The sequence below is a fragment of the Falco naumanni genome, chromosome 5 (genome assembly GCF_017639655.2).
Source record: "Falco naumanni isolate bFalNau1 chromosome 5, bFalNau1.pat, whole genome shotgun sequence".
In the NCBI taxonomy this organism is placed as follows: Eukaryota; Metazoa; Chordata; class Aves; order Falconiformes; family Falconidae; genus Falco; species Falco naumanni.
In genome coordinates, this window is record NC_054058.1 from 9,949,493 (window position 1) to 9,976,907 (window position 27,415).

General features: G+C 41.6%; 1 protein-coding gene across 1 annotated transcript; it reads left to right on the forward strand.

Annotated features, from left to right (window-relative positions):
• The first annotated feature begins 5,333 nt into the window (after positions 1-5,333).
• Positions 5,334-26,970, forward strand: GALNT8 (polypeptide N-acetylgalactosaminyltransferase 8). The gene is made up of 11 exons (XM_040597104.1): positions 5,334-5,957; positions 9,060-9,357; positions 12,091-12,257; positions 13,309-13,492; positions 14,658-14,855; positions 17,662-17,776; positions 20,677-20,862; positions 22,364-22,501; positions 23,329-23,424; positions 23,971-24,138; positions 25,847-26,970. The coding sequence occupies exons 1-11, from the start codon at positions 5,759-5,761 to the stop codon at positions 26,009-26,011; spliced, it is 1,914 nt and encodes a 637-aa protein (XP_040453038.1). The 5' UTR covers positions 5,334-5,758; the 3' UTR covers positions 26,012-26,970.
• Positions 26,971-27,415: the final 445 nt, after the last annotated feature.

Below are 27,415 nucleotides of genomic sequence, written 5' to 3' on the forward strand. Positions count from 1 at the left end.
AAGGGCATGTAGTGATAGGGAAAAGTAATGGGTTTAGGCTGAAAGAAGGTAGATTTAGTTTAGATATAAGGAAGAAATTCTTGACTACAAAAGTGGTGAGGGACTGGAACAGAGAAGCTGCGAACGCCCCATCCCTGGAAGTGTTCAAGGCCAGGTTGGATGTGGCTTTGAGCAACCTGGTCTAGTGGAAGGTGTCCCTGCCCATGGCAGGGGAGTGGAACTAGATGATCTTTAAGGTCTTTTCCAACACAAACCATTCTGTGTTTCTATGGTTTTGGCGATAGAGGGGGTGTGTTCCTTGCTTTAAAACTGTTAAGTTCACTTGTCTGAAGATTATTCCTGAACATGGCTATTGCAAACTGACCCTGCTTGGGGAAGATGCCCCTCAGCTTCTGGTCCCTGGTCAAAGCAGTTTGTACCATCAAATAGAGAATCCAGACCTGTCAGAGCAGAAACCCAGTGCTGTGATTGGCTTGATTTGTCCAACTGCCTGCAGCTGAGGAGCCTTTCAAGTGTGGTCAGATGTGGCTGTCAGGGAAGTTGAGGCAAAAGTGACTACAAGCTACTTAGAGAAACCCTACTTGGTGGTGAGGGAGTCAGATGTGTGGAGGAGAGTCAGTTTGGCTCTCTGGGAATACAGTGTTGGGGGCTCTGTAAAACTACTATCACCCTGTGTTTGCAAACTATTCCTGGAGCTCCTGCATCCCTCCAGCCAACTGCACATAGTAAGTCAGTCCTCTGATTTTTTGCTATATAAAAAAGGTCACGTACCATGGATCTTACAGAATCATGAAGGTTGTCCAAGCTTCCTTGGCCTGGAGTGTTTTGTTAACAGGAGCTTCAGTAAGCAGCTGAAGGATGCTCACCTAAAGAAGTCTCGTTGCTTCTGGACTTGTGTCTCGTGTTTGGTTTCTCAAGTGTCTAACAGGGCATCAACATTTCATTTCATCCCAGTTATTGTGTTTGTGATGTCTCTCCACCTTTGAATGAACTAGTGTGTAAGGCTTAAACTCATGCTGCAGTCTTTCTGCAAGTGGGTAAATGACAGGATCTCTTCTCTGTTAAGTTGCCTACTGCCTTTGGCCAACAGGATTGGGACTTGTTAGGGGAAGGACAGATAAACAGGAACACATACACATTCCATAGATAGAACTTTCTTAGGAGCTCCACCTCAAACTGATATTGCTGTCACTTAAAGTAAAGCTGAGGCTGCCACTGCATTTGGTGAGGTTCTGGAGGTTGAGACCATCCTGGGCAAAGTACAGGGTTGTGTTCCAGGAAAGTGGTAAACACAGCAGCGGCCTGGTGTGACAGAACAATGAAAATGAAAACAAAAGGTGTTTGCCTGTTTCCAGTTTTGCTGGCATGATCCTTACCTGTTTCTCATATGTGCACTCCTATGCTTTATAGCCTTAATTTGGTTTTGGATAGAAAAGAGATTTAGTTATCAGCGTGTGATAAACTCCAGGTCACTGGTTTCATTGTCAAGACTTTATTTCACTCACTCTGGTCACTCCAGTTGCTGGCACCAGAGGCACACAGTCCCTCTGATGTGTAATCTCCAGTTGCTGGCACTTGGATCTCCAAGCACACAAATGCACACAGAATAGAAAGTCCCTCACCCAGCAACATGCTTAGAAATGGAGTTTAATAAGTAGACAGAAGAGCTCAAGTGCAGGGCATGACTGGACAAGCATACTGACCAGCCACTCATTCTTCCATGTTTGCTCATCCCCAAGCCATGTTGTTACCCTCTTTTTCCTGCCTTTAGTTCCTATCCTAAGCATCCCATAGTACGTCTTGTACAATCCCCAAATGTGCTTCCTAGTATTGTATAATATGTCCCATACCACTAGGAAGTAACCAACCTGCTACTCAGACTTCAGGAAACACTTGCTGTGAGGGTGACTCTTCACTGGCCCAAGTTGCCCAGTGATGCGGTATAGTCTCCATCCTTGGAGATGTTCAAAAGCCACCTGGACGTGCTGTTGGGCAACCAGCTCTAAGTGGCCCTGCTTGGGCAGGGGCACTGGACATGATGACCTCCAGAGGTGCCTTTTGACTTCAGCCTTTCTATGACTCTTGGCAGGTGGGCTTGCCACGTGAATAGTGGCACTGCCTAGGAGCATTTGCAATAGCCAGGTCTTGGGAGGATGTGGAAGGAGAAAGAAATGCGGGTGAATAGCAAGGAGAGCCACAGACCCATCTATCCTGCCCTTTATTGCTTGAGGAAGGAAAGGAAGGCTCTCCCCCTGCCCCTCAATTCTCCCTACCCCCTTTTTTTTGCTTCTGTCAGCAATTAATATAGTACAGGGGTCTCAGCATACATGACTGATTTGTTTTTCAGTAGTCTTGGTTCTTCTCTTTTCACATGAAGCAGGCCAAAGTTTGATATTTTTTTTTTGTTGTTGCCTTCACGGGCACGCGGTGACCTGGCTCAGGAATGGCATGGCGGCCGACCCCTGGCCGCGCGGTCCATCAGCTCGCAGACACCAATGTGGTGGATGGCAAATGGCTGTCAGGCCCTACCTAGCAACATTTCCCCCCCCCCCCCCCCCCCCCCCCCCATGCTTAACTAAACAGGCTAAAATAGTAAAAATATTTCTAAAAAGAGTACAAAGATAAGGCACACTGAGCAATTGGCACTTGGGAAGCGACTGGGGGTAATGGAGTGTAGCTTGGGTTATTTGGGGAGAGCCAGGGGGAATCGGGGGAAATACTGATCAAGTACATTTTTAAAGCAGTTATTGGTGTTCTACAAACATGATGTTGACCCTTTCTAGCTGGCTCTTGACAAAGGACACGAGCTTGTTTAATATACAGGGTCCAAAGATCAGTGTCAGCAGGATTATTGCAATCGGACCTACCAAGGTGGATATCAGGGTGGCTAGCCACGGTGATTGGTTAAACCATGATTCAAACCATCCTTGTTGGGCTTCCCTGTCTCTTTTTCTTTGAGCCAATCTCTCTCTCAATTTGGCCATCGAGTCCCTAACTACTCCGGTGTGGTCAGCATAGAAGCAACATTCCTCTTTCAAGGCGGCACAAAGGCCTCCTTGTTGCATAAACAGGAGGTCTAATCCCCGTCTATTCTGCAAAACAACCTCTGATAGCGAGGAGAGGGATTGCTCCAAAAAGGTAATGGATTTCTCAATTTTTTGTAGGTCTTCATCGATGGCAGCTTGCAGTTGAGACAGGCCTCGTCGCTGGGTCACTAGGGAGGTCACTCCCGTGGCCGTGCCGGCTGCTCCCAAACCAAGCAGCGTTGCTATTGTTACAGCTGTCAGTACTTCTCTTTTTTGAAGCCTGCTCTTGGCTTCTCCCCAGTAGCGGTACATTTCTTCTTCTGGATGGTATAGGATCCTAGGAACAATCAGAATTTGTACACAAAAGTCAGCAGAATCGTCAAAAATTTTGAGGGACACACAGGGGGTTACTCCTGATCGATGGCAGATCCACATTCCGGGTGCGGATGGGATCGCCCATTTACGGGTCCTGTCAACCGCAACGGTTCTTGCGCAGACAGCACTATCCCAGCTTGCTAGGGCAACATTACCAATACATACGCCCTGGCTCCTGACTTGGCTCAAGGTAACTCCTTTCCACGGTGTATCCCACCTACACTGGGTTGGATTGCTATCTGATGAGTAGTCAAAAGAAGCATCGAGGGCAATGCCCTCGTAGAAGGGGGGATAGACGTCATAACATAACCAACGAGAATTCATGAGATCCGGGTTTGACTGATTCAGTGACCAAAAGGTGGCATCTAACACACTAAAAAATGGCTTGTCGGGTAAATGGTGAGAGTTTATGTTAGGTTGGCTTGAGGGAGCTATCTGCTTGGTTAGTAAGGGATCGGCTGGGGCGGGCATGGCAGTCTGCAAGTTTTCTTTTCTTTGCTGGTTATCGCTTTTGATCATGACGTTGGGGCCAATTGCTGTTCCGCTTTTTACTTCCTGTTTTTTAATAAAAAACAGTCCCCCCCCTATCTGTGCCGGGTTGCCAGTATCTAATGCCCCAAGTTTTGCCGATGATCCATCCTAGGTCGTTTTCATTGGTTACGTTTAAGAAAATATATTGGCAGTCACATTTCCCTTGGCATACTGTCCTTCCCATCCCACTTGGTCTCCTAGGGGTGCAGCCTGTTGGTCCCCAACTGGTTTTAAGAAACGGGTCTGGTTTCGCTACCTTCCAGCCAGATGCGACGGTTTCACAGCCCCAGCGAGAACAGTAATACTGATAAGGGACGTTACAGTAAGATTTGCCGGGGTTAGAGCTGGGACACATATAATACATTATAGCGTTCGAACAGGGGGTTGAGAGGATTAGGTCACAGAGATATACTTGAAAACTAGGGGGTCCCAGGGTAACAATCCTTTGTAGTATTTTCTGGTCCTCCCATCTCGCTAGTACCCATTCCCACGGCTGATGTTCATACAAGCCACTAGACGGCGTTATGAACCCCAAAATTGAGATCACACGAAAACATCGCAGCCCCGCCTTGCGGGAGCTGTTTCGTGGTTGTCTGGACTCCACCGGTGCAGAGCTCTCAGATGTGGACAGGCCGCTTGCCGACTCGTCGTCTTCTCTTGTCACCGTCACCAGGGTATACGGGTTACGGGGGTGTCCGATGATCCGGTCCTGCAGATAAAAACTCACAGTTTTCATTAGTTTTATTCTGAAGGTCTGGCTTGATAGACTTAAGTGGACACCATTTGATTCTGTTATCTTTTCTGACCGCAGCCTTTTCTAAATTATTTATTTTTTTAAACGGGCGTTGGGGAATAAGGATTATACACTGGTGATGTGAATTTGAAGTGATGTTTACAGCACTGTTTACCTGGCATAACTCTTAAGGTTTCTGTAGCAGGAGCCATGGGGCTACCAATATACATAAGAAAAAGCATCAGCCCTTAAGGCAGGAGCCCCCCAGAGGGGGCTGCCGAGGAGGAGGCATGGGGCTGCCAATGCACTCTTGGAAGCAGACACTTCAGAAGGGACTGTGGCCCATGAAGGACACATGCTGGGGCAGGGACAGCCCTGAGGGACTATGGCCAGCAGAAGACCCACACTGGGACAGAAATGCTGGGAAGTGTGTAGAAGCTGGATGTTTTTATGGAAAGGGAAGCTCCATATGCTAGTTATTGTTGTGAGCACTACCTCAAATTTACACAAGTGTGCTAGGCATAACAGGCAGAGTTTTGGTAGAGGTGAGCTGCAGGAGTAGCCTGTGTGGGAGAGGACCACAAAGTGCCCCTAATTGCTTTCAGCCAGCTCAAAAACTGATGTCAAATCCATTTTAACGTATTTTCACATTTTTTTATTAGATTCACAGTTCCCCAGCTGCTAATGCCCAGGAAACACAGAACTGGCTTGCTGTTTATTTCAACTGTATTCATGTGCTGTGTTGCATGGCAGGCTTTCTGACACCAGCCCAACAGCCTCACACTTCCTACAGCATCACTCCAGGTGCTTACTCACTTCATGTGACTCACTGCACAAGCCAGTGACAGTTGTGTGTTTTCCCTGACACTGATAACTTGTACAGACACAAGTAAGCATGCCAGTGAAAACACCTGCAAGCCGTACCTTATCATCATCGCTTCTATGACTCGTTGGACTCTGTTGCTTCATCTGAGCAGTCTTACCTCTTAGTCAAGTAGAGGCAAAACAGTGCATTTGGAAAAACGACTCAGTGCGGACCCAGAACCACAGGCAAACTGCAACCAGCAGCAGAACGCTGGGTTTCTTCAAGCTTATGATGGCACCCTGGAACAGACTACGTAAATTTGCACTGCTAATCGTGAACGCAGGTTTTGTGTGTTATCTTGTGCACTTACTGCAAAATCAAAGAAAGGCAACACTTAATTCCTTGGAAGTTAATCCTCGATTTCTGAATCAAGAAAAAAACATCCTTCAGAGGCTGGACCATTTGGACTGGAGCGTTCATAACCTCTGTAAGTAAAATGCCATGCTGCTTAACTTTTTGAGGGTTAGATATCTAGATATCCTGAAGGATAGAATAAATAGATAGCAGTGATGTTTGTTTGAGTTTCCCTGAACACTTGTGAGTAGGGTTTTTTTGTTGGACTTCCCCCCCCTTTTTTCTTGTAATCTCGAAAAAGATTTAATAGTTTCTCTACTTACACATAAAACAATAATGCCTTTCACAGTCATCATGGTGGGTTTTTTGCATAATGTGCAAAACAAGCCTGGACAGATTCTGACCCTGAACTTTTAGAAGCATTAAGCAATTTTAAGGTGATTGTACCAGTGTACTAATATCAGGCAGCTATTATTATTTTGTTTGCCATATCATTATTTTGTTTGACATGAAAAGCTATTTTTGAGAGGAACGGGAAATGTCCCATTTCCTCAGCCACTGCTGTGTGGGTGAGCAACAAGGGGAACTGTATCTCACTCTGTCTTTTTCCTCTGTGTGCCTTGATCACAAACACAACAGAGTTGCTGTGGGGAAAAGACAATGAACTCTGCACCACCTGCTCAACTGGAGGGTGTTCCTAAGCAGTATTAGCTGAAATCTGTTAGCAGGGCTGTTTCTCTCATCCCTTGACAGTGAAAGACCAACAGCATCCCAGCAGATGTACTTGTATATGAGCCATGTTAATTTAGAAAGAGCTTTTCCTTTCTCACAGGGAGGTTTGTGGATTTTTACCTTGTTTTCAGGTATTTGTTGTAGATTGGATTGTTGGGAAGTGGGAACAACAGAGCCATCTGAATAAGGGCTGAAGAATCCACTTCTCTATTTCCTTTGTACCCCTTCATTTCTCTCTTTTTCATGTTGTTTGAACCTCATCACCTCACAGCAGTCGTAGGAGGGCTACAGCAGCCAGAACTCTGCTGGCTGACATTGATTTGACTGTCACGTTGTCCACATCTCATATTACAGCTAGGGGCACGCTATGTAGAACAGAAGAAGGAACCAAGCCTGAAACTAGGTGTTTGAAATGGCACTTAGGGCACCCTTGAATGTGGTGATCAATCTTCCCTATGCAGCTTGGTCAAGTTTAATATCCCATATCCCAAGCACCAATATCCCATAATGTCACTGTCATAGCTGACAACATCTTCAGTGGCAGCTGCTCTCATGGACATCAATAGTGAGACACTTTTTAAAGTTATTGTAGAGCCATTTGAAAGAAAGCTGAAGTCTTCACTTCAATACTTAGTCACAGAATCACCTAATAGTTGAGGTTGGAAGGTACCTCTGGAGATGGTCTGTCTTACTAATTCCCCTGCTTGAAGCATGATTAGCTAGAGCAGGTTGTCCAGGACATCATCCAGTTGAGGTCTGAATATCTCTAGGGATGGAGAGTTAACAACCTATCTGGTTTACCTGTTCCAGTTTTTTGTCATTCCAGCAGTTAAAAAAGAAAATTTAAAAAATCTTATGTTTAAACGGAATTCCCTGTATTTCAGTTTGTGCCCACTGCCTCTTGTCCTTTCACTGGACACCAGGAAGAGATTCTTCTGTCTTTGTTAGCCCTCCTTGTAAGATATTTATATGCATCAATAGTACACACACATCCCTCCTAGGTCTTCTCAGGTTCTTTCAGTTTCTCCTTGTAAAATAGATGCTCTAGCCTCATGATCATCTTAGTGGCTCTTTGTAGGATTTGCTCTGGTACGTCCATGTCTCTCTTGTACTGGGGAGCCCAGAAGTGGACACAGTACTCCAGGTGTGGCCTCACCAGTGCTGAGCAGAGGGGAAGGATCACCTTCCTTGACCTGCTGGAAATGCTCTTAAAATGCAGCCCAGGGTACTGTTGGCTCATGTTCAGCTTGGTGTCCACCCACCAGGACCCCCAGGTCCTTTTCAGCAAAGCTGCTTTTCATCTGGTGCTGGTCCATGGGGTCCTGCCCATTTTGAACTTCATGAGGTTCCTGTTGGCCTATTTCTCCAGCCTCCTCAGATCCCTCTGAATGGCAGCAGGACTTTCTGGTGTGTCAGCCATTCCTTGCAGTTTGGTATCATACACAGACTAAATGTGGGTGCACTTTGCCCCATTTTAGAGGTCATCATGACCATATTAAAATAGTAATGAAACCAGTATTGACTCCTGGGGTACACCACTAGTGACTGGTCTCTGTCTTGACTTTGTGCCACTGGTCACAACCTTTTGATTTTGGAAGTTCAGTTCCCCTTGCTATCTGCTTGCTATCTACTTGCAAGTTGTGTACTCCCTCATCTTGTGCATGAGGATGTTGTGAGGCAGTGTCAAAAGTCCTCCTTGAGTTTAAACAATATCCAGTCCTCACCCCTCATTCACCAACACAGTAATTTAATCGTAGAAAGTTTTAACTCACACAGGTTTTCTGTGCCTTTTTTATATGGCACAGTCCAATACTGTGAACTTAACAAGAGCTTGAGAAATTAGGATTCACCCTGTTCAAAGCTTTCTGGCAGAGCAGAAGTCAAAACTGAAAACAAGCTTTTCAGAAGGTGCTACGAAGGACTCATTTATTGTATGATAAGAGCAACATGTCCTAAACAATCTCACAAAGGCTATCTGACACAATATTGTGAGAGATTAGGGTTCACACTGTTCAAATCTTTCTGAGAAGAAACCAAAAGATTCCTGTAAGCTTATCAAAGGAGATAGCAAAGAGCTCATTTACTGTATTTACCTTCAAGATAAATATGGTATCAACAACCTGACATGGATGAGAACCCCATTATGGATCATTAATACATTAATGTAACACAAGCATAACATCATAAAGATGATTTGGGCCTGAGTTAACAATTTGTGTGTTGCCTCTACTCCCAGATTTCTCCACTGACGCCAGTGTAGTGTCCCTTGTTCTGCACTTGTGCAATTAAGAGCAGAATCTGATGCAGGGTACTGTGAAATGATGTTTAAAAACTCTTTTTTTTAGGAGGGAGGGTCTGATGCTACTCTTATGTGAATATCAATATAGCTGTAACTTCGTGGGTCTCTTGACCTGCAGTGTCATAAGTAGAATTTGGCTCAGTTAAAATGAAGGAGAGTATTCTCAATTGCTGCTATAATCAACAGTCTTCTATTTTCAATCAGCAAAATCAGTGGAAGCATTCCATGAAAATATAAACCAAATAGAACATCATCTGAAACTGCAAGTGAACTCCAAGTCACACAAAGCTGAAGTTCGCAAAGCTGATAATGCAAAGGAGAAAAACAAGATTGTACACCGTTTACTGTACCCCGACTCACCTTTGTTCAAACAGTGGGGTGCAGATTTAAGGGAAGAGGAGCAAACTGTTGCACAGAATCTCTTCTTAAGTTATGGATATAATGTTTATCTCAGTGACCATCTACCTCTGGATCGACCTATCAGAGACACCAGATCTCCCAGGTGCAGTATAAGCCCTCTGTATTCACAAGGAGACATGAAATAAAAAGGAAAGGGATCCACATTGCTTTGGGCTGAGTTAAAATGATCTTTTAATAGATATCAACTTGTGCTGTTTGTTTAGTTGGGTTGTTTTTTTTTTTTCTGTAATTCTCTTCCAGATCTTTTTCAGACTTGCAATACTCCAAAGACTGTGAAAAGAAGTCACAGTGCAGAAAAGTCACTTAAGAAAAAGAATATAAACTTAACATTATAAGTGATACAGGACTTCTAACTGTCAGTAAAAAGCAGGAAAACAAACCATAATATTCAGAAGATATGATACCTTCTGGTCTGTTTGCATTCTGTTGAAGCCCCAAGGGAGGACATCTGAAGCATGCTTTCTCTTATTTTTACATCGTCTTATGTAAGCCTCTTATATGCTGAGATATCCAAAGTGGTGTTTTTTAAACACACACGCACCCCTTTGGAAAACCCTCGAAATGCAATCAATGACTAAGTAAATGCCTATATTGTTAAAAAGTACAGAGGTTTACAAAATGCCTGGTTTTCTTAGCTATGCTGCAGATCGTAAGTGGGGGATACCTATACTGCTTAGTAAAAGATGATTAGATATAAAACAGGAGAGTTGGCTAGAACTAATTATGGGCCAATGAGTCCCGTGAAGGGTGAGGCAAGATTCAGCACCTGAGCTGAATCCCTGGTGCTTTATCTTTAGTATTATAGGCGCAGCCTCCATGGACTGGTGACCTTGTGAGCTTCCTTACAGCCTTATTTGCTCTGTTTCCCTCTGAAGTTGTCAAAGAGTCTGAGGATTAACTACATGGAAAATATAGTGGGGCAAACAACTAAAGGATTAAGATGTAGGTAAGCAGTCCACTTCATAAGAGGAAGCTTAAGGGATTTTTCCAGAATTTAGCTGGTTCTTGAAGCTAATAAATAGTATTTTTTAAGCAGACTGGTGGTACTATGGGAGCTGATATAAGTAACCATTAAAAAACCTCATTAGGAACAAGTATCTGTTAAAAAAGCAAGTGCTTTTTTTGACTATATAGTATGATGAGGTATATGATCTCTTGCAAAAGATGAGTAAGCTTTACAGGAACGAACTGGTATAAACATGGAAGAACGTCACTGATATACTGCAAGCCTACACCTTTGTACTTATGATCACTCGTACTAAATTTGATGGCGCATTTCAGAAAAGGATGCGGAGGTCAGAGAGGATTGCAAACTGGGCGTGAGTTGACAATGTCACACTTGGGGAAAGGGGAGTTGTCTTACTGGCAGCCCTCTGGAAGATGTAAAGAGCAGGTTTTGCACCTGGGTCCTAATTGGTGGTGGTCCACTTGGGTGGAGCTGGTTCCAGCTGGAACCATTGCTGGTTCCAAGGGAGCAATAATTTGCCCTTGACTGTGGGTGTCTGAGGGGCAGTGTGGCAGAGAAGGAGAAGGTCAAGGGAGGTGGACCTTGTGCAGTGGTGAGACAGTCTTCCTGAGGCAGCCCCAAGCTGAACGATCCCCCCTCTGCTGGGGGATAGTTTTGGAGAACTGTCTGGAGCAGCCACCACAGAGGTGGCTGGAGGAAGTGCATGATGAGTCTGCATGGTCCCAAAGAATGGGTGTGGTGCCTGGCACCCTTCTGCTTGGCATCATAAAGAAATACAAATACATCATAAAGATATATTTGCACGGACCACATTTTGCAGATATACACTCAGGCTCTTGTGCTAATGGCTAATGAAGCTAATGGAGAAATTCCAATAAAAATGCATTCCATTTGTGCACAGCTGCCGCTGTAGGGGTCTACCTGGAGCATGAGCCTGTCTTGTGGAGAGCTGCATTATGTAGCTACACAACTCCTGCAATCTGAGTATTGCTTTCATGCTTTTCTAAGGGGAGAGAATGATCATGCCTGAGAATCCAGCTATGCTCTGTTTTCTGCTCTAGAGAGAGTTAGTGCTTAGCACTATATAGAAGACCCAGTCCTCATCATCTGCCCAGTTGCCAAGATATTAATTAGCAGAGCTGACAAGTATCCCAAATACAGAGTTAAAAAAATAATCTTTTGACTGTAAGCAAGAGTTCCAGAAGTGTTCAAACAGCACAAAACAAACTGCTTACAGTACTGGGAACAATTTATTCTGGGGGAGCATGGAGTTCCACAGGTCTGGTTTACTCTGTAAGAAGGATTTCTTAAACACTTAAGAATTTCTAAAGAGATCCCTTGTCCAAGGGAATCCTTCTCACATATCGGTTTCTAAGTATAGCTAGACCTACTTTGTTCTTCTTCATTGCATATACAAAGGGATTATTATCTAATTTGCTTTTGCCTGATGTCAAGTTTGTTCAATGTCATCTCCTGTAAACGCAAAAAGCTAAAATTCACTCATATATCCACTGCCTCGTAAGATCCACATATATCCACAGCCTCATCACTGCCTGAGTTAACTGTATTCTTTAGTTTCAATATTTTATAACTGTTTTGGATTGAGAAACAGTAATTGTTCTTCTTGTTTAAACAGAAATTTTAACTATACCCCAATGGTTTATATACATATATAATGCAACTCAAATGAATAATGAAACTTGGATTTGGGAATTCCTTTTCTTCCACTCTTATGCTGATTTTCACTGTATGTTTTAAGTCCAGCATCCCCATTCTGCCTTCTTGCAGCTGCCTTGCTCTCTGACTTTCTTTAGAAACTGTGCTAAAGTTGTTTGTGTTCTATTACAGCTGTAAAATGAAAACATATCCAAAAGACCTTCCAACACTCAGCGTTGTGCTTATATTCGTGAATGAAGCATTGTCAGTTATCTTACGTGCAATTACTAGTATCATTAACCGAACACCTTCTCATTTATTGAAAGAAATCATCTTGGTAGATGATTACAGTTCAAATGGTAAGTGACCCAGACAAGGCAGGAGTCTTGCTAATTTATGCCATTATTGCGTTTGATGAATGTTGGTGGCCTTTTGGGTGACCACAGAGTAGACAGCTCAAAATTAAGAAGTAAATTGAGTACAGAAAAAACCCAAACACTTGAATCGTCTGAAAAATGTCATCTAATAAGGAACAGGGTTATGTTTTTCAAATATGTGAAAAAGTTAAAATTTGAAGTGGGAGAGTATCATTACTGGCTCATTATGCACAGTACCGAAGTAAGGGTGTGCTATGAAAACTATCTCTGTAGGTATCTGAAATAACTCATTGAAGAGTGGTGTCTTGGGTTGTGGAAAATACTCCCAGGGGAAGCAGTGGGTGCATTATTGCTCTTAAAATTGAGCTGAGCAAAGCACTGTAAAATCATCTGTAAGAAACAGTCATGCCCCTGATCTTAAGGGTGCCCTTGGTTTTTTGCATTGCCTGATGAGATGTTCGATTTCTCATTTTGCTAAGGCTTTGAGGTTGCTAGAAAAACATGTCCATTTGGGTGGAGCAAGAGTTTAAATGAATTTCCCAAACGAGGCTAAGAGGTCCCAACTTTCTATTCCTTCTCCTTGACACTAGTTTTTCCTTTGTTGAGGGAGTTGGCATGCCTACAGCTCTTATGAGAGCATTTCGCATTTTCTCTTTTCCTTTCCACGCGGTAGAAAATACACTCAGAAATTACTGCATTAAGACAGCTAATTGGTTGCTGTTATGGCACAAAATGTCTGAAGTTTCTACATATTGACATATTTGTGTACAGTTTAGAAGCCATACAATAGCACTATATGTAAATGAAATTTAGGTACTTAATTGAACTCCTGGAATGAAAGCTGGTTTTAAAAATAAGCCTCTTGAATTCATGATTACCTGAATAACTCTACCCGTTCTATTGCAAAGAACAAACCGGTTTTCAGCCTGGAACTGGGACAAGCTAGGAAGCCATCACCTACATAATCTTTTCCATTTCTTAATATTGATTAAAATTTTTTTTTTGATCATTAAAATATGGGGGCTGGTTTTAGATGATCTGAAAGGAACTTTGGAAACACACATCAAAAATTACAATGCAAAGCATCCTGGACTGCTGAAGATCGTCAGACATCAGGAAACAAAAGGTCTAACACAAGCCCGGATTTCTGGCTGGGAGGCATCAACTGCAGATGTTGTTGCAATTTTGGATGCCCATATTGAAGTGAACACGGCATGGTAAGACTATGAAGACTGGGGGGGGGGGGAAACTGGGGAAAGATAAGGTCAGGTTTTTTAGGCATAACGGCAGTTGGGGTCCAGCAAAAAGACTCTCTCTGACATATTCCAATACCCTCTGACCAGGTTCTTTTGGATGTTTCACATGAGGAGGGTTTAATGTTTTAATACTAAATTTACTTATTTGAAGATACATGGGATTTTGGTTTAGAAGAGTGATACACCAATCTACTGAAATCACAACACAAGCACAATATAGAGGTTGCATATACAGTTGAATCGTAATACAACAGGATTCACATTACCATTTTCTCTATGCTCACTGTCCAAATACTGGGAAAGTTGCTGGGAAAGAATACATGGGTTAAAGCCAACTCAAGTGTTCTCTTCAAAGTTAATTTTTCTGAGTATTCAGTTTTTACCCTCTAAGTTGGGCTGAGCCACATACACACTTCCCCTGTGTTGGTCTGGCTGGCTCAGAAAGGTAATACTTTCTATTAATCATTTTAGGAAGGCCATGCAGATAACCAGTTGACCCACTCAATTGATACTGCCATTTTTCTGCAACAAAGGCCACTCTTTGGTCCCATTGGTGTTGGGATAATTTCAGCTTCTTTTACAATAGCTGTGGTCATTCCCTAGTTCTTCTCCAGCTTCATGAGCACATCATCCTTGCCTGTCTTCTCTGAGCCTTCCTCTATCGTAGGGGTTCATTGATGAGTCACACCCCTTCCCTTATAGAGCAGCTGTGCCATCAAGGCACAGGGGAAAGATGGTGAATGATAAACGTCATGGTTTACGGCATGCCTCAGGGTCTCCTTCCTTTTCCCTTCTTGTCTATTCATGCAGATAGTGAAGACTGTGGAGCACTTAGGAAACAGACCCAGGTAGCAATTAACCCAGCAAGTTAGGCGTGGAACTTAAGGTTGTTTTGATTAGTGACAGTCAAAATGCAGAAGCAGCCTAATGGAAGGGAGAATTGTGCCATGGCATTAGCAATTTGGGTTACTATCACTCCAAAGCTGGCACAGAGCTTTTTGTAGGGGCCAAAGTCAATGACTTAAAGTAGCTAATCCAGTTTTAGAAGCAGGTGGTAAAGTTTAGTGCTGTTCATTAAATTCCCACTTTTTCAAGCCAAATAGACTCTGTTTGTTAACTTTGGTAGGGCTGAACCTATTCTGTCTCGACTGAAAGAAGATCGTACTGTTATAATATCACCGGTATTTGACAATATTCGTTTTGCTGACTTTGAGCTCCTTCAGTATGGAGTGGCTGCCGATGGATTTGACTGGGCACTCTGGTGCCTCTATGAAGATTTACCAGCCGAGTGGTATGCTCTGGAAGATGAAACGGCTCCAATCCAGTAAGTATGAATAGTGTCTGAGAGTGAGCCAAGATACGTGATATCCAACATAGAGCTAGCAGAGGGAAGAAGATGTTTCATAGGTGGTGGGATAGATACCTACAAAGCACACTATATCTAGATAGTTGCTTTGGAAGTGTGAGTTCTTTAACATGTCTGAAAATCTCAGTACAGCAGTTGCAAGGTTGTATTCCAGAATCTGCCCTGTGCTGATCCTGCTGTTGGATTTTCAGGCAATCCCCAAGTCATTGATTTTTCTGTCTTATGTTCCTTAGCTAGTAGTGTGGTAGCAATATTTATTGACTGTACAAGATGAATTGTGGCCCTTCTCCATGCTTGTCCAACAATATGGAGTGAATCTCACAACTTTGCTGGACAGTTGCATGCCTGAGCTGTGAGGACTCGAACAGGTTCAAGTTGTACAGTTCTTTCTTTGGAGATGCTGCAGTGACATATGATTACAGTGATCTTGGGCAGTCTTTTTCAACCCTTATCACTTTGTATCTCACAAAAGCGAGAAAAAGACATGAACACAATGCACACAGGCATTATACCTAAAGTGACCCCTTACTGCTGGGCTTAGGATCCAATATATCTGCTTCTGTTCCTGAGACCTTCCTTAGTTGCTCAGATTAGTTGATGTATTCAACACAAGATGTTGCTGGTACTATGATACCAGCAACTATCTTGTGCTGAATATATAGACTTATTTGTTTCCTTGTTCTACAAGGATGTCAGATGTTGCTGACTATCCCTTAGCCATCAACCAATATGAAAAAGAAACCCTTAAAAGAGATGTGATATAGTAATCATTCTTTTCTAGTCCTATCTTATTTTATTGGGTTTATGTGGCAGGGTTTTGGTAGTGGGGGAGGCTGCAGGAGTGGCTTCTGTAAGAAGACCTGAGGGGTTGCCCGCATGTTGAATACAGCCTGTTCCAGCTGGCTCCTAAATGTACACGGTGCTGGCCAAAGCTGAGCCAACCAGCAACGCTGGTGTTGCTTCTGCAACAACATATTTGAAATAGGGTAAAAAATGCTGCGCAGTAGCTGTGGGTGAGAGGAATGAGGAAGAAATATGAGAGAAACGGCCCTGAAGAAGGAGGTGGAGAAGGTGGTCCAGGTGATGGAGCAGAGATTTCCCTGCAGCCTGTAGAGAAGACCATGATGAAGCATATTGCCCCCCTGCAGCATGTGGAGGACCATGCCAGAGCAGATATTGACATGACAGCCGATGGAGGACCCCAGAGTGGTGCGGATATCCACACTGCAGCCCACAGAGGACCCCACATCAGAGCAGGTGGATATGCCCTGAAGGAAGATGCAATCTGCGGAAAGCCCATGTTGGAGCAGGCTCCGGGCAGGAGCTGCAGCCTGTGGAGAAAAGCTCAGACAGGAGCAGGTTTTCTGGTGAGAACTGCAGCCTGTGTGGGACCCATGCTGGAACAGTCTTCTGAGTAACGGTCCCCAGTGGAAAAGGACCCGTTCTGGAGCAGTTCTTGAAGAACTGCATCCCATAGGAGGACCCCACACTAAAGCAGGAAGAAGTGTGAGGAGGAAAGAGTGGCAGAGATGAAGTGTTATGAACTGACTAGAACCCCCATTTTCCATCCCCATGCCCTGCTTAGGGCAGGGGGAGGAGGTAGAAGAGTCAGGAATGAAGTCTAACCTGGAAAGAACGGGGAATGGAGGGAAGGTGGTTTAAATTTAGTTTTGTCTCTCTCGCTACCCTCCTCCAGTTTTAATTGGCAATAAAGTAGTATTCCCCTAATTGAGTCTATTTGGCTCGTGATGGTAACTGCTCACCAACCTCCTGATCCTTATCTTAATTGATGAGGTTTTTCATCTTATTTTCCCCTTTCTTGCTGAGAAGAGGGAACGAGAGAGTGGTTTCCTGGGCACCTGGTGGCAGCCAGCCAAGGTTAACCCACCATCCTTATTTATATAAAGGGCTTTAAAATTTACTGTGTAGATCCTGAGGATGAAAAGTGCTGTGAAAACATTTGAAAATAATGTCCTGTGCTTGTCAGATGAGATGGCAGTTTTCTTCATTTGTATACTACTACACGTGGTAGACAAGCGTTGGAGATAAGGCTGCACAGACCCCTAGATAAAGAACTATGGGTGAGATTGGCACTTGTATGTGTTTAAAACATTATATAGTGTGTGTTAATCGTTTGGGCAGGAGAATGGAATGAAAACAAGCCAAATGCAGGTTAAAGAATGTTTCATGGTGGGGTGTCCACAATTCTCAGACCAGGGAAAATAGAAGTGGGTTTGGTCAGAGAATGGGTACATCAGAAAAGCACCAAATTCCTTTTCAGTCCCCTTTCCCCCGCCCCTAGGATGGATTAATCTACAATGGAACTGGTCCTGACAGACAGTCATCTCATCTTTTTCAAAACCTCAGTTGACAGTGATTCCAAAATTTCCATTGGCAAAGGGCTTTAGTGTTTAAGTTTCTGTAATGTTAGGTAAGATTTCATAATGTCCAACTTAATTCTTCCTTGCTACAGTTTAATCTGATTTCTTTCTTCTTGTTTTAAACATGTGAAAATTGTCATTACATCGTCTGTCAAAATAGATCTAATTATTTTAAAAGCACCAAATAATGCTCTTTTGGCCATTGATCAAGTTTATTTGCTGTCGTCTTGAGTCTTTAATGTTGTTCTACATGTCCTGAATTAAATCTGTTTTTCTTGGATACAATTGGAATCCTTCTGGAAGTTCAAGATGTGATTGATGGCTAATTGACTTTATTTCAGTCATTGTTGCTTCTTTATAATTTTACTTGTTTGGTTCTCCAGAAGCCCATCTATAATGGGGATTCTTGCTGCAGATAGGAAATTTCTGGGTGAGATTGGTGTACTGGACAGTGGAATGTACATATATGGAGGAGAAAATGTGGAACTTGGCCTGAGGGTAAGCCTATTTTTTCATTTTTTTCTGAAAGACAGTGAAAATTAGTATGTGATTTTTTTTTTTGAAAGCACTCAGGCTGCTGCTTATTGTCCAAAGCATGGGTTAATATTTTAGAACAACTCGGGTTTATTTTGGGTACCAAAGAGGAGCGATAGATTTCCAGAAGTGTTTAAAGCTCATCAGCAGGCTTTTGTTGATACTTCTTAAGGATCTTGACTTCTGACACAAAAACCTAATTCAGTGAGGAAATACAGAATCTTGCAAGATGTGGTTCTCTGCAGAAATTTAAGCTATAAGCGTCTTGGCTCAGCAGATGAAAAAACATAAGCTCAAGCTAAATGAAGTTATGTGTTGGGGGGAAAAAAACCAAACAAACCAAAAGCAGAAAGAGGTCTTTCTGCCCTAAAAAGTATGTGTTCAATTTTGGATGTCTTCAAATCAAGAATGGAGGCTTTTTTTCCCCCTTTTTGGTTTTTTTTCTAGAATAGTTTTATCTGGAGTGTCTTTAGGCATTAAGGAACATTTGGGAGCTCTAAAAAATTCTATTGATAACTACTTTTTTAAAAGTAATGGTTGTTGGAGATATTCTGGAAGACCTGAGAAGAAAAAAAATGTAAAAAAAAAAAAATAAAAATTGTTGTCCTACCATACTTTTTCTTCTTTATAGAGATGTGAGAAATATAAACATGTTAGGAAGACTTAAATGTCTAGGAGAAAAGGGTTTGATTTTTCTCTGTAAATATGAAAAAGAGGGGCTTTGAAAGAAGTCAAGAACTAGTTTCAAAACAAACATGAGCAGGAGTTACTTCATTCTTTCAACAGCAGACCAGCCCAACAGGCCAGGAGCAGAGCTCCTTCCAAATGTATTGTGGGTCTTAAAAGCTTGCAGTCATTTTTGGGGAGACTGAACAGTTACGGAAGAAAAACCTACTCAGAGTTAAAAAAAAGTGAATCACAAGAATATGCAGAAAATCCTCTGACCTCAAAATAATTGGGGGTTGTTAGAGATAACATACGTACTTGGCTTGTTCTTAACCCTCCCCAGGAATAAGTTTGCAGTCACAGTGGGATACATATTGTTGGTCCAGTATGGGCATTTCTCATCTCACACAACTTTTTATTTTTGGTTCTGATATCTAGTACTAAGCACATAAAAGATAACACAGACAATGTAATTTTTTCTGAACAAATGTCAAATAAGTCTAGGGTTTTTTTCTGTAACAGGGTAGCATGCTTTATGCAAAAAAGAAAACCAACGGTATTTAGGAGAAACATGAGGAATAAACAGCTATGGAGGTGTAGGCTGGGGGACACATCCAGCTGGAAAAGAACTGGGTGTAACAAACTTTGTACGAGTCAACATGGCCATGCAGCTGGATGGGAAATGATGGCATTGATGATCCTTCTCTTCTACCACCAAGTTCTCTTCTGGAGTTGCGTTTTGAATTCTGGGACCATACATCAGGAAATATATGAAGTGATTGAATAATCTGAAGGAAAGGAAAGAGAACAAATAGAGTTCTGGCAATATGTGACATTATAGTAAAAATAGGCCTAAACAAGGGGGTTTGATTTGTAGAAAAGACAATCAAGAGGAAATATAACAACTGTCTTCCAAACATGCTAAATGCTATGTTAAACAAAGCCGCTGCCTGTGAGGCACCACACCGAGTCACGCGGATGTACTAACTTGGGTGATACTATACTGGAGATGTTGAGATATTTCTCCATTACTTACTCATGGTAGACATGGCCAAAGACCCCGTCTTCAGATTCAGTTTATGAGACAGAAATGTCACATCATCACCTCATGTCTTGTGAGGCAGGTTGTGAATTAATATTTCAGTTCTGTTGCTTGAAAAAACATTTAAATTTTATTCCTTATTGCTCTGCACTGTTCACAGTGGTGGCAATGTATGTCTATTCTATTCTTATTTACATAAATGCTGGAGGTGAAAATAATGGAGAATCGGTTCAGTTAAAACACAAAACTGCTCTGAAAATTGACTGTAAAAATAGTATTAAAAATCTCTGTTTATTTCCATCTTGAGGGTTTCCTGTGTCAAACATGCTTGGTTAGCAAGCAAGCATCCTCTCATCTTTTTATTTAGCCAGCTGCCAGTCCTGGAAAATTTAATGTGAGCATGTGAAAGACATAATGGAGCACTGTGTGGTGATCCCTAAATTAGGACAATAAATCTACATTGTGCAGTGCCCTGTGGACTTGCCAGCTTGAATTCAGTTCTGCGTAGCCTGCTTGCCTTTTCTAGAGCTTCCACGCTTACACTGGTTCATGTACAGTCAAGTTAGGTGTGTTTGTTCTGGACCTTCTGTACTTTTGAAGCATTGGTTGTGGGCTACTTAGGTATCTTTCTGAATTCCATGTAGACATTTTCCAGGAATCCGCTGGATTTTTTCTTTCTCTTGAGTTTTCCCTAATGTGTAAGATTTTGCAGGACCAGTTTTACTCTTGCTGTGTCCTGGGCAATGTCACTGCTTCTTAAGGATTTAGGCCCATAACCACCACATTATCTAGTAGTCTATCTCCTGGTGAGATTGGTTGGAGGTATGTACCAGTTTGTCTTGGTGCATCTATGCAACTGATCTGAGTGCCTTGTCATAGGAAACTGGTGTGCAGTTTTGTTAATGGTAAAAAAAAAAAGAAGAAAGAACATGCCTTTAGTTTCCTGGACCTATGTTATAGGGCTACACACAGTAAAAATGAAAGGTATTGAAAAATTATTTTCATTCACTCAGGCCAGGAAATAAAGCTTTGAATGTTGAGGGCATGCCGGTTCATCTGGTGAAGGTGTGGGGGGAACAGAAATGGGAGCACTTCAACACAAAGTACAAATAATTTGAATAAATAGGCTTTACTACAAAGTGTTTTCTTGACCTAGGCCTGGCAGTGTGGAGGTAGAGTAGAGGTACTGCCCTGTTCAAGAGTCGGTCACGTGGAAAGAGCTCACAAGCCTTACTTGCTGAATCTGAACGTCGCAATGAAGCGCAATGCCTTGCGTGTAGCTGAAGTGTGGATGGATGACTACAAGTACATGGTCTACTTTGCATGGAATCTTCCAATTGAGGTGACAGTGTTTCTCTGTTGTTTCAAATTGGAATCCAGAGTCTAAAATAAGAGCATATGGTCACACGCAAAAAAGGCACAGTGTGGTTATAAAACTCATTGTGAAAAAAAAATAATATTGATATATTAATAGTTATTTATATATATGGCACCCAAGAGCCATGATCATAGATATGTTCCTCTTCAGCTTAGACCAAGAGCTGATGCCTAGCTTAAAGAATATAAAATTAAATTGTTTAACATGTATTTTAACTTTTTTAGGGAAAGTAGGGAGTATTTTATCTAGAATATTCTTAAATTTGCATGAAAAAACATGTCTTTAGTGATCTGGGTGTCCCTTTTCAATAAGCAAAATCGAACTTGAAACAGAGAATTCAATTACTTTTCATCACATACTCTACGACTTTTATTAAGTGAGCTGTCCTCCCTGCAGCCCAAAGTTCTGTGGTTTGGTTTTTTTTGGTTTTTTTTTTTTTTTTCTGGAAGAAAAAGGGGAAAGTCTTATAGCATCCTTGGAAGGCTGAAAAATGGTAATACCAGGGAATTAATAACTTTCTTTTAATAACAGTAATCTAAGTTCTTTAAATGACAGGGTTTTTTCTCCTTTTGATTAACTTCAGTACTTCTGAATATGGTTTTAATTTTTCTCCTGCACAAACTATTGAAGACACTGGAAGTGTCAGGACCAGGTCTTTTGAGTATTGGTAACTTCTGTTAATAAAAAAAAAAAAAAAAAAAAAAAAAAGTATGAATTTTCCCGGCCTGTACTTCAGTGGATTTATGAATCTTTCTTTAACAAAGGAAGAATAGCCTCCCACCTTCTTGTGTTTTCTTGCATAGGTATTAAAGAAACTAAAATATACAGTGATGTAGTGTAAAATCAGAACAATACACTTCCCCATGAATTAACTTTTACAGTAAATATTTGGAATTTTTCATTGGAAAATGCTAGTCATCCAAAACTGGTTTGACTATTTGAAATTCCTGACCTAACTTCTTCAGGTCACAGACTGCTTTTAGTGAACTGCTTAAAGACAGGGTGTAAGTTCCTGTTTGACTGACCTCGGTCAAACTTTCCTGCTGGAGCCGTTACATTTTGTATGACAAGTTACACAGTCTTGGAAAGAATAGTTTGAATCTTGATTGTTCCCATATGAGATGAGTGTCACAGCCAACAGACTATTGGTCCAACGAAGGTTGGTAACAAGCTGTGTCTTATTTTTCACTTTGAGCTGGATTCTTTTTGTCAGTATGAAATAGGAAAACTACTTCCCAGCCGTATCTAACTTTGATATTCTTTATATTTACCAAGTTATAACATGTTAGTTTTTCAGTAATTTATTGACACTTCTAGGCAAAATGTTCTCAAATTCTGAAGTTTAGAAAATATAGTTATTTTTTAAAAATTAACTTTAAAATATATTTTTAAGGTTACGAATAGGTAATATGGAGAAATCTCAGGTCACCTTAATGTTCTGGAATTAAATATGGTATTCTTGCAGAATCCTGGAATAGACTTTGGAGATGTTTCTTCCAGAAAACAGCTAAGGAAAAAACTGAACTGTAAAGGCTTTGACTGGTACATAAAAAACATTTACCCTAATTTAATATTCCTTCCCAACATTGTTGGCTATGGAACAGTAAGTATTGAGTCTATTTTTTGAAATATGCTACTCATTAGCTCTACTGCTACGCAGAATGGTGAACACTGTTTTGCTGATTATGATATATTTTCCTAGAAAATTAAAGAAGACTTTTACATGTCTTTCTAGAGAGTAAAGTTTTCTAAAATCTTTTCCATATTTCATTGTCAGCCTAGAACTTCTAAACTGTGTTTAGTGTGTGTGTGTATTGATAGGAGCACAACAGTAGTTTGTGCTTAACATGCATTTCTTTACTGCATGCAAAACTCATCTATTGACCAACAAGAATGGATCGATATCTTCTTGTAAGGGCCTGAATTTTTCAATGGAATAGCATGGATTTTTTTTCTGTAGAGATTATCAGGATAATTTGGAAAGCATGCAGACAAGAATCAAGATAGCATGTAATACATTGGAAGTCAGGCCACTATTTGCAAAAGAGAGAAACCATCAGGCTGCAGTGGCTTCTTAATATAGGTAGACATTTTCTAGACCTAAGCTTGTGTACCTTGCTGGAGCTGGACAGTAGTACTCACCTGTTTGGAGTTGTGTGGTGATGTCTGACATGTTTGCTACATGGCACGATGTTGATGAGTCTTTGAAGGACTTTAGATTTGGTTTTGACTTTTGCAGTGATGAATCATTTCTACAAAAGTAAGCTAGAGATTTATTTTCTAAACCTATATTGTATCTTCCACTTCATGATTTAATGCAGAGCTCAGAGTAAAGTAGCCTTGCTCTCAGGACAGTTTCTAAAATTAGTGGTGAGAAGCTGAAAACAGGATTGCTGTTCCTCACGGTAAATTTCCTGGTTTATTCTGCAGATGAAAAACAAGTTGAAAGAAGACATCTGTATTGATCAAGGCCCCGTCCCTGGAAACACGCCAATTATGTATCCTTGTCATGCATACTCATCACAGGTAATGAAAAGTGATCAGATCTTCACATGTGAGCTGTTTCTAACTGTTCCTTTCAAGCCTCCACAGGGCCATGAATTAGGCACTTCAAAACTATTATCTCCGTACTATCTAAAGGGGAATATTAACCTTTATTTAATTAAATTCTGCTCCCCAATTAGCAGGTTCCCATGGAGATCTAAGTGCATTAAACAAAGGCTTTTGGTTTAGCCTTGCAAAAAATTGTGAGACCTCATGTTGATACTGACTAATCTTGATGATTAACAGAAGATCACTGGGATGAACGGGAGAGAGGTGGAGCTCTTCCTCACACATCACTGCCTGTTCTTCCAGTAGGAGGGAAGCTAAGGGTTATCATTCAATCTTGCTTTTTATCATTTGAAAGCAGAAAGATGTTGTATAGGGTCAAATTCATCCTGGTTTAATTACTGAGAGGTCAGTGGATGCTGATATCTCTCTGTAACAGTTTTGGAACTGTATGCCATCATCTGCCGATGATATTTCCCTGATATCTCAATTCACTGACAGTGGTGTCACCTTCTCTTTTAGCACATCTTTTATCACAGCACTGGAGAAATGTATGTAGGAGGTTTACGTGCCAGACGGAATACAGCTGATAGATGCCTAATAGACCCTGGGAATGGGGACCTGCCAGTTTTAGAGCAATGTGACACAGCTGTGAATAAAAGTCTGAACTTGCACTGGGATTTTACGCAGGTAGGTAGATTTCTGTACCCCCACGTTTCAATAAGCTTTCCCATTATAATGAATTCTTAGACACTTTGCTCGCAAAGCAGTGTGCTTCTGAATAATGTTGCCTCAATTTCAAGACTTGCAGGTGCCACTGCAAGAGGGATAGTGAAGGTGATTGAGTCTTCAGGGATGTGTGATGTTAAGAATGAGGGGATGGCCACACAACTGAAGCTGAGTTACCAGAATTTAACCACTTCTCACTGTCTGTCTGGGTGGAATCAGCTGGTTTAAGCCTTTTACTTAAAGGCTTAAGCCTTTTAATTTTCACCTGGGCTGACTGAAAACACTCAGTTACCACGGTTTAGCTCACAGGCAGGGAATGTGCAAGCCTAGGTGCCTCTGTTACTTTTGAGGATCTGACTATATATTGTGAACTCTCTCTACTACCTGTCTCCCCAGCCTTCTCATGGGACTTGTTGTTCTCAGGGAGAAAGCTGGTTGATGCCTCATGCTGCTCACTGTTTGGTAAAGCATCTGAGCATGGAAAACCTTGTTGGAGATCAGGTTAGGTCCATCCTTTCAAAGCTCAGGTCACAGCTGGCGATTAGAGCTTTGTGCCATGTTCACTCATCTCCATTTGTGCAGAATTTATGCCAGCTGATGCTGACATGCTTAAGATCTCAAGTGATACTTTCCTATTCTCTGTTCAGCACCTCTGAATACAGAATATGGTAATGCTAGCTTAGTCGGATAGTCTAAGACAGATAACTGCCATGTTGCTGGGGCAGATTAAACAGGCAGCAGTGATAATGATGGAGGGAGAGGTGGGAAAGGAAGCCGTGCAGCTTCTCCCCTCTCTGTAGCAGTTCAAACCTCATTAGCTTTCTGTAATTAATAACTAATTATTTTTACATGTAAGGTATGGGCCTGTTTACTGTATCCTTCTCTCAGTGAAAAACGAAGCAGGAGACAAACCTTGTGAGAGAGTGGCAGAGAATAGAAGGAGCTGAACTAGTAAAAGGGCTTCTGTGACAAGCACCAAATAGTATAAACCTGCGTGGCCTCCAGAAATTCTGCTGACACAGGCTTTCCTTTATCTTTAGTCTGGTCTGTAACCACAAACCTTAGAAAAAGGTGCAGGTATGTTTCTGGAAGGTTTAGACCCACCTTAAAAGTAAACCTTCAGTTCCTTATTCACATCAAGCATTATCATAGTGAAACAACTAGCTGTCTGAAGCAGCTGAGTAAGATTCTGTTTGTTCTGGAGCCCAACCCTTTAGGAAAATCCTCATTTCCATCATGATAAATTGACTTAAACAATCCCCACCTCATTCACAATAGCTGGTACTGAAATATTGACTTAGAGATAAGACATGAATACTCCTACCTGTTATTGGCTCTCTTCTTTCAAAACAGGATACAGTATTAAAATTTACTACAATGATTTTTTGAACTTCAAGAAAACTCAAACCCATAAAAAGCATCCACCCCTCCTGCCCCAAACTCCAAAAAGCAGACACAAACTAAACCCTGAAATATATTTTATATGCCTTGGAGAGTTCCATAAGCTGTCGTGTGTCATTAGCCTGAGGAAAATGCAAGATTTTTCTTTCAGGTCATTGACCTACTAGTGTTTCTCAGACACATCCATAGAGGCCAAGAAGATTTCTTCCTGACTGAGCACTAAGTTTATAAGCCCTCAGCTTCTCTCATATTGCTTTTCCTTTTGTAGGGATCAGCTGTAATCAACAGGGGCACTAAAAGATGCCTTGAAATCACAGCAGACAATCCGGTTTCATACAGACTCGTAATGCGGACCTGCACAGGACAAAGGTGGAATATCCAACACACAGTTAAGGACTGGGGAAAGACGGAAGACCGGGAACAGAAGACATAGCACTCAAAGCATTGACTAGAGGAGATTTTTCCTTGAAAATTGCTACATTCATAATGCAGCCCTGAAAGCGGTTATCTCAGGAGTTTGTTTACATGGGATTTTACAATGTAGTAGTTATTGCAAGAGTTATGACCAACTCACACAAACTTGCATTCTTAGGGGCATCACCCCCACTGAGTTTCCTCAGTTAGGAGAGGAATTGTCTTTGCTGTCTTTTAGTATCACCAGAGAGAAGCAGTTACATCTAAGAGTGTCTCAGCCCACCGGAGTTCCTTATGAACTTCCTTTTGAAGTGCCTTTCTCTGCTCATTAATGAAAGACCGGTGTAAGGTCTCTAACTTTCTAACTTTGGCATGTTGGTTAGATATGAAAATTCACAACAAATGAAAGTGGGTCTGACTTTCTCTTGTACACAGACTTTATCTCAGGCTGAATTTGACTATTTGCCTTGTGTCATATGGATAATGCAAAACTTCTTGCCAAGATGCACTTATGCTAGTGGGTGAAATGAAATACATCCTTGTTCTTCTGCCCCTATAATTTGCCTGGACATGATTCAGTTTCTCAGTAAAGTTTATTAGATTCAGCAGTGTGCCACACTAAGGCTATTTTATGTTTACCTATGTGAAGTTCATTTGTGCCAGCCAGCTGCCAGCACGGATAGGATGCAGTCAAGCCCTTGGAAACAAAGGGATTCAACTCAACAGTTTCCACAAACCAATACGAGGCCAATGCAGTAGCATATGTCTGTCAAAGAAACAGTAAAATGCAGCATGAGTTGTTAATGGGAGGCAACTTCCAGGCAGATGCAATACGAATTATTGCAGAATCATGGTTAGGTGGAACTGGCTGTCCTACTTAGAGAAACCACTCCCAGGATATATGCTTATTTGTTAAAGAGAACTCCTTTAAAATAAACTCATTGAAACCATATAGACTTCCAGCCCAAAGTCATTTTGTTATCAAAAGGGTGCCAAGCATTTTATCTGAATAGAAAGTGTATTCAGGGTTTGTCTGAATATTTGTTTGAACATAATCCAATGTGATTTGTGATTTCCTTTGTAATTTCTCTGTAAACTTGATGTGAACAATCTGGCCCTGATATTCAGGACTGGAATTGGACAAGCTCTTCTGAAAGGACAGTCCTTGTTAGATATGAAAATTCACAAGAAATGAAAGTGGGTCAGACTTTCTCTTGTACACAGAGTTTATCTCAGGCTGAATTGGACTATTCGAATTGGACTGATTAAAGACAGTCCTTGGGGTCTGAATTTTTCTTTTCTGGAAACTGTATCTTATAAAATGCCACATTTTAACCAGGTTGGATTTAAATTTCTAAAGTTGATTTTTATTCCCATGTCCTGGGTCAAAGCCAAAAACATTGAAGAAAGGGGAATATGTGCT